We start from the raw sequence: 8,251 nt of genomic DNA, 5'->3' as shown, positions 1-8,251 counted from the left end.
TCAGACAATGACCTTGTAATGTAAAATGTGATAAATTAAAGTTGTTTTTAAAGATAGTTTTATGATGTAGTATCATGTAGTATTTAATACTTTATAATCTGTACTAAACACTCATGATTTGATGTTAATTTACATATTACGTTCACTTAAGACCAAGAGCTATATAAAATCATTGTGTACACATACTGCACTGTGCATCCTGCACTGTGTACACATACTGTACTGAACAGGATGACGTAACCATGGTAACTAACCATCACCTAGTTAGTGCGCTGTAACCAATGGAGGTGAAATGGAAGCCGTGTTGATGCTGTCAAGGAGTGAAACATTGGTTCAACTAGACGAACAGAGTTGAACTGTTTTAACTAGATGACGAGGGTTAGGGTCACATGGTTTGCTGTTTATGTTCATGCAGATTCCTCTCAAACAGCTTCACTAGAACTTCGTCAGAACTCCTGGACTAACCCCGTCTGTCCCACAGGTCATGTGAGCGCTGCTGAGGAGGGCGGGGCAGCGTCAGGCTGCAGCTGGAGACCGGCCATGGGAGAAGGAGGAGCTCTCCACACGGAGGGCAACGCGCTCCTCAAAGCCGTCTTCCACGGAAAACTCAGACTGACCCGGCTGCTTCTGGAAGGCGGAGCCTACATCAACGAGGGCAACGAGCTCGGGGAGACGCCCATCTCCGCCGCCTGCATCGCCCGCTACGACGACCCGCAGACCCGGCAACGGATGGTCCGGTACCTTCTGGAGAAAGGGGCCGATCCAAACATCCCTGACAAAAGCGGGCGGACGGCCCTGATGCACGCCTGCGCGGGGCAGGCGGGCCGCGAGGTAGTGGCCCTGCTCCTGGAGAACGGGGCCGACCCCAGCCTCAAGGACTACGCCGGAGCCTCCGCCCTGGTACACGCCATCAACAGGGGTGACCGCGACACGCTGCAGGTTCTGCTGGATGCCTGCAAGGCCAAAGGAAAGGAAGTGATTATCATCACCACCGACACGTCTCCTTCAGGGACCAAGAAGACCAAGCAGTACCTGAACTCCCCCCCCTCCCCCTCTCCCGCCCTGGTGGACAAGCTGTCTCCCACCTGCGTGACACCCTCCTGCATGTCGCCCTCCCAGGTGGAGATCGGCACCGCCGCTTCCCCGGCAACCGACAAGCCCAAGGAAGAAGAGGGGATCTTCACCTTTGCACTCACGTCAGCTCTCCCCTTACCGTTGGCGCCACCTGCTGGAGAGAAGCGCCCCACCCCACGCAAGCTTCTAAAGAGGCTGAACTCGGAGCCCTGGGGCCTGGTGGCCGCGTCGGCACTGGGGGCCCCTCTGCAGGACACAGTGGAGGGCGGGGTGGATGAGGAAGGAAGTTTAAATCAGACCAAGACCATCTTGGCTCTGAACGGACTTTCCATCTCAGAGGCAGCGAAGCCTCTTCTGTCGCGGCGTCACAGCATCGAGACCCATGACCCCACGTCCCCCAGAGCAATGGACCGATCCTGCTCCGAGGACTCGGCCTGGGCCGACCGGGTCCAGCAGCACCAGATCCTGTACCGCAGGAACACCGCTCCGGAAGCCCAGGAGAACGCAGGGGGGTTGGGGGCCAGCAGAGCCCTGGTTCATCCCAAACTGACCCGCATGGAGCACTACGAGTCGGACGGCCAGCTCTGCCCCGAGTCCCTCCCGGGGTCTCCGGACTCGGGGAGGGTGTCGGTGGAGAGGAGGAGGTACAACACCTCCCCCCTGTCGCTCTTCACCTGCTCCTCCAAGGAGTCTCTGGAAAACATCCCCAGTTCTGTGTCACCGATCACCATACGCAGACGCCCCCTTCTGGAGCGCAGGGGATCCGGGACCCTCCTCTTGGATCACATCTCCCACACAAGGCCCGGCTTCCTGCCCCCCCTCAACCTGAACCCTCACAGACCCATCCCGGACATCAGAGCCAACGGCAGAGCCCCCTCCCCCGTCCATTCGGGCCAGAAGGTCCTGCTCCCCGTGGCTCCGGCATCCCCCAAGAGGGGCCCGGACTTCAAGACCAAGAAGAAGCTTCTGCGGAGGCACTCCATGCAGACAGAGCAGATGAAGCAGCTCTCCACCTTCCAGGAGATCCTGGCCGAGAAGGTGGTGGAGTCCAACGGTGACTGACAGAGCTCAGCAGGGGGCGCTGCGCCACTGAGTATGTGAAGCTTCAGATGAAACTCTGATTCTAATGTTTACAAACGCGCAATTTGCACCAGTGGCAACGCAGCAATGTCCACGCCCGACCAGGAGTCCTGGCTATTTGATGGAATCAGTTCCTTGCTTTCAGATAAAACTGCAGTTGCTCAGTAGTTGCTTTGATTATAGAAACTGAACTTTATTTGTACGTACAACATGGAAACATGCGATTCTACTTTTCACCGTTTGTTCAGATTTTGCTTCATAGCTGTGGGAAAAACCAGTAGTAACTAGTGTGTAACTTTACTCCATAGTTATGTTCCAAACAGGGTAAAAGGTGAGTTTTCATCGGACGTTAGGTTTGTTTTTTATAGCACATTCAATTCCAAAGAAAGCGCGACAGGCGAGTTGAACCATTTGAGTTTTGATTATTGCAGTCGCTGTTGGTCCTATTCTCCTCACACTGTAAATACTGTACAAAACTGGCAACCCTCATCTAAGCCTGGCAACCCTGGTCTGTTTGTGCAGCAGAGTGAACTGGGACACAGGCGGAAGTAATTCACAAAACACCGCAAAGCTGGTTACGCGCTGCTGGAGCTGGAAACATCTCAACTCTTACTTTCGTCTGGTCTGCAGATTTTGGGATTAAACTTCGTGAGGAGAACAGTTGGATCTTTTTGTCATTTAATCTTCCACGTTTCTACTCGGTCGGTTCAGTGACGCTGCGGGTTCAATCGACTTTGTGATTTATTGTCTGTAAACAACTTGAAGTTTATTATAAACACAAACAAAAACAAAGTATTTTTTTATGCCTGTTGGTAAATAGAAGGTACATTGTATGTAATCTATTTTTCTCCTTTAACTGATTGTAATTTAACCGTGAATTAAAGTGGTTGCCTGTTCTGGTGCGGCTTAGGAGGCGGTGTCACAGCAGGAGGCGGGGCTTCTAGTGCTGCATCTATATATCAATATTCTGGGACATACTACACTTACATACCAATATACTATAAAACTACTACATTACTTCATTTATGTACTCACGTACTACTAAGGTACTACACTGTTACTCAAGTTGCCCTGACATTCCAACTCTGAACTTCATCCGAATCCACCTGAACCTGGAGGAGTCCACCACCTCCACACAAATCTGGAGGCGTCCACCATCTTCACAGCGTTCTTGAAGTTCTGAAACCATGACATAGAACCTGGGGGGGGGGGGGGGGGGGGGGAGTACACACACACACACACACACACACACACACACACACACACACACACACACACACACACACACACACACACACACACACACACACACACACACACACGTTTATTGCGTCTTCTAAACAGGGTCTCAGATGGGATCCAGGGTGGAGCTCCTGGATGGAGGTGGAGATGTTTGCTTCTGCAGATGGATCTTGTGGATTTCTCAGTGAGTGAAGTTTCTGCCGTTCCACCTGATGTTCCAAACAAAAAGCTCCGGGGCCTCCAGGGGCCAGCTGTTAGTGCTTTAGCCAGGACATGGAACAAACACGCTGTACAGTAGGTTTCAAATATTTATTTATGTTTAAATGTTAAAGAATAAAAAAACAAGTTTTGTGTAAAAAAGAGTTGGAAGACACAAAAATAAGTTTCAAACCATTTGCAGGAAGAGAGAGAGAAAGCAGCATCAAACATGTTTCATCGAGTGTTTGTTTATATTTTTGTTTAAAAAGCACCAGGTTGAAGGAGCCAATTAGACGCTTTTCTGCTGAGGGGGCGGAGTCACTTCCTGTAGAACTTCCTGTTGAGCAGGAAGATCAGAAGGTTGACGTTCACCTTGGCGTTGTCGAACATTTTCATCACAGCGACGCCGTCGTACTGGAGCTGCAGGAGGTCCTACACACACACACACACACACACACACACATTAATAAAGCTAAATAAAACCTGGTGCGTTCTGTGCACTATGCGTGTACAGACCTGGTACTTGAGTGTGAACTCCTCCATGTCGACGCCCAGGAAGCGAGTTTTGATTCTGAAACTTCCTGTTTCCTGTCCAGGCTCAATCTCAAACACCACGTTCTTAAACCTGAAAACACACACACACACACACACACACACACACACACACACACACACACACACACACACACACACTTTAACACAGTTAATCAGTTTTATTATGTTTTGTTCTAATATTCAGTTTGTTGGTTTTTGGACCTTTCACACATAGTTCCCATTGAATTACTGGAATAACCTGGCACCGCTAATGAGTTTCACTATTCACACATGCACTGCATTCAGGAACATTTCCACACATGCCATGATAAGGCCGGAACAGATGGGGCAGGGGACAGTCCGTTCCAGTGTCGATGCCGTCGTTTGGACAATCTGTCGGCAACGGACGTACAATCTGAATGGGTTTGGGTTTTCCCCCCTGGCTCTCAGAGACCAGCTCCACCTTCACGTCTCCCCACCCCTCCCGGACGGAGTCGGTTCCCTCCGCCGACGAAGCGGAAAGAGAGCCCCCGTCCCCGGACGCAACAACCCTAACACCATGTTTTTAAATCAGTTTGATCACTTTCAACCTGTCCTCCACCCTCCGCCTCCGGAGAAGGAAGGTTCTCCACCCGTTCTCCCTCCCCCCATCCACTTGCTCCCTCCATCTCCGCGCCGCGGTGCAGCCGGTGGGCGGAGCCAATCGCTGCTGTCCGATGTCCCTGCACTTTAAGCGCTTCCTACTTCCCCAACTGACATACAGCATGTAGCGCCCTCTCCACCCTCAAAGACACATCTCCAGTCTGAGGATTTTTAACAATATAAAGACCTGTTTGTTTTCCTACTCTAAGCATAACCTTTTCATAAATATTTTTACGATATAATTATTTGTAAAAGCTCACTATTTTTGCTTCGCCTATACCATATTTGGCTCCACCCCTACTTTACGTGCTTGTTCTGGCAATGCTACTGCTTCCATTCACAGCAAAGCGTGGGAGGTGGGAAATTGCAAGTACAGATTTCCCGGAATATCGATCCCTGCTCCCATTCACACATGACCCGATGCAGGACATATTCTGGAACATTTCAGCGATACAAACACGCACAGTAAGGTCTGATCGCAGCGTGTTTATTTCCCTGATTTCTCAGGACAGAGTGGATTCTGAGAAAAAAAGGAACCGGAGTCCACTCCAAAATGTGGAATCAAAGAAACAATTTAATTGAAAGCAACACTTTTTTACATTAAAGCAGCACTATGTAACTCTTGGGATTTGGCGACCCGACAGTTTCTGAGTGCACTTTTACACCGCTGCCGTGAAACTCGGCACGTCGTCCAAAAATAATTTATTTTACAAATTTGAACCTTATCGGTCATGTCTCAATAACTGTTCAATATCTGTTAAAGATATAATGTCCACCCAGGTAACAGCGCCCCCAGCAGGGACCTCACTGCTTCAGCGAGCACTCAGTCCACGGCTCCCCCAAGCCACTGGGAGTACATAAATATAAAGTATACATACAAGTATAAACTAGTATACATTCAGTATAAACTAAGTGTAAACTGTGTGTGTGTGTGTCTCACTGTGTGGCGGGCAGCTCCTGGATCTCCAGCAGAACTCCCTTCTCCAGCAGCCTGGTGGCGCTGTAGGTGACTGGCTTCCTCCTCCCGTCCACCGCCTTCTGGCTGGACGCCTGCCTGAGGAGCACGGGACAGGAAGTCAATCATCAAAATATGCTTCAAACCCTTCAAATGACACTGAACTAAACTGAAACATACTGGAATCACTTTAGCTTACATTTTGTTAAGAATCAAATAGTTTTATTGCATCATAGGATTCATATATTTTTGTGAACATCCTTTTTAGTAAAAACAAACAAGGACAGATTGAGACGCTCGGCAGCACCCAGCAGCTACTCACAATGAGAGAAAAATTCCAAGTACAGCAAGTACAGCAGAATTAATGTAAAAAAAGACAATCAATCTTAAATAAGGTCATCATAAATTATAAGGTCTCCATGCATTAATAAAGGATAAATAATAAATAAAATAGCAACATTGCCTGAGTCTGTTTTTTACAGGGGACCGATTATGAAAAACTAAATTTTTCAGTGCCTGTGCACATCCATCTGGGATGGAACTACTAACACACTGCAAAATAAGACGACTCAGTCAGTTTTTGATGTGAGCTGTCAGTTCAGAAAACATCAAGCCCCTTCTTACTGTTGACATATGAATAATCTGCTCTCGGATAAAGAGTGTATTCTAACATGAACATCCCAATCTACGACATAGACAATGACATGTGTTATGCATGTATACCCCGACCAGACACAACATGAAACCAGTGACAGGTGAAGTGAATAACATGGATCATCTGGTTCCAATGACACCTGTCAAGGAATAGGATATATTATTATTATTATTAAATAAATACTGTTATCTATATATATATATATATATATATATATATACACAGACACACACACACACACACACACACATATACATATATAGATATATATACACACACACACACACACACACACACACACACACACACACACACACACACACAGTGATCATTATTATTATTATTATTATTATATATAGTGTTATATATAATTATTATATTTATACTGTTGTATATTATTATTATTATTATTATAAATATATTGTTATATATTATATATATATGAGGCAGCAGGTGAAGAGTCAGTTGTTGAAGTTGATGGACGACTGGGTCAGAGCATCTCCACAAGCACAGGTCTTGTGGCTGTTCCTGCTCTGCAGTGGTTACTACTACTACTAAAAGTGTCCAAGGAAGGACGACTGGTGAACCGGCGACAGGGTCATGGGGCCCAAGGCTCATTGATGCACGTGGGGAGTGAAGTCTAGTCTGTCTGGTTTGATGCCACAGAAGAACTACTGCGGCACAAAGTGGTGAAGAAGTGAATGTTGCTGTGATAGAAAGGTGTAGAACACACAGTGCATGGCAGCTTGCTGCGTATGGGACCTCACAGTGTCCATGCTGACCCCTGTCCACCCCTGAAAGCACCTACAATGGACACGTGAGCCTCATAATTGGACCATGGAGCAATGCAGGAAGATGGAGGTCTGATGAATCACCTATTCTTCTACATCACGTGGATGGGTGGGGTTATGGTCCGATCTCATGGAGCATCTGGTGGATGTGCTGGAACAACAAGCCCCATCCACGGGGGCCCCCACCTCCACCTTCCAGGACTTAAAGGATCTGCTGCTAACGTCTTGGTACCAAATACCACAAGACACCTTCAGAGTCTGGTGGAGTCCATGCCTCCACCTCACAGCTGTTTTGGCAGAACGAGCAGGAGCAACACAATATTAGTGGTTATAATTACGTTGTGACTGATCGGTGTATAATAAATGAGCGTATATCAATGAAGTTCTCTTACTATTTTGAGTTCTAGTCAGGCCAGAACTGAAGCGTCACCGTGTTTATTTCTCCTTAATCTTTCGGGGCTAGCGCTTGGTACTTAGGCCAGCATGGCTGAACAATTCAACTCGGCCAACAGGTTATAGGCCCAGAGCTCCCCAGAGTTATCAAGTTATACAGCGAACTGCCACATGAGAAACGTTGTGACGTACTGCGTGTCCGGTGAGAGTTAGCATGCTGTGCTGGCACCATGAATCGACAAAACGCAGAGTCCAGTAGCCACTGGTCTCAGCTAGTTTTTGACGGAGATTACATTATTATTATTATATTTCATTTAGCAGATGCTTTTATCCAAAGCGACTTACAATTATTCAAACACTGACGGACGCAGCCATCAGGAGCAACTAGGGGTTAAGTGTCTTGCTCAAGGACACTACAGCATGCTAGCAGGAGGAGCCTGGGATCCAACCAGCAACCTTTAGATTACTAGACAACCAGCTCTACCAGCTCTACCTCCTGAGCCACCATCCCCTACCATGAAAGGAACTATGAACTGTGGGAGACTACACTTTTGGGCCATCTACGGTTGCAAGGGCTAAATGATATGTGGAGCTAATCCAGTTTCTGAATGATAAATGTTTGTCACGAAGATGCGAGTGCGAGACCACTTTTGGCAGCTGCAAGTGACCGGGAAGCAGAGGGTGTGG

The 8,251-nt window shown here is 47.8% G+C and overlaps 2 protein-coding genes across 2 annotated transcripts in view; one reads left to right on the top strand and one right to left on the bottom strand.

The window, feature by feature from the left end:
• Positions 1-540: 540 nt before the first annotated feature.
• Positions 541-2,136, top strand: ankrd34a (ankyrin repeat domain 34A; the record flags this gene model as incomplete). The annotated part of the gene is made up of 1 exon (XM_080005013.1): positions 541-2,136. One exon carries the CDS (start codon positions 541-543, stop codon positions 2,134-2,136), a length of 1,596 nt encoding a protein of 531 aa, XP_079861139.1.
• A 1,555-nt stretch (positions 2,137-3,691) lies between these two features.
• Positions 3,692-8,251, bottom strand: part of iqgap3 (IQ motif containing GTPase activating protein 3) — a 30,046-nt gene continuing 25,486 nt past the window's right edge. The window contains exons 35-37 of the mRNA XM_080005737.1: positions 5,711-5,824; positions 4,111-4,219; positions 3,692-4,026 (exon numbers count right to left, since the gene is read on the bottom strand). Of these exons, the coding sequence (XP_079861863.1) occupies positions 3,913-4,026; positions 4,111-4,219; positions 5,711-5,824 (337 nt within the window). The 3' untranslated portion in view covers positions 3,692-3,912. The remainder of the gene's footprint in view (positions 4,027-4,110; positions 4,220-5,710; positions 5,825-8,251) is intronic.

This window comes from Zeus faber, assembly GCF_960531495.2.
Source record: "Zeus faber genome assembly, chromosome: 8".
Classification (NCBI taxonomy): Eukaryota; Metazoa; Chordata; class Actinopteri; order Zeiformes; family Zeidae; genus Zeus; species Zeus faber.
This window is presented reverse-complemented; position numbering and strand designations above follow the sequence as displayed.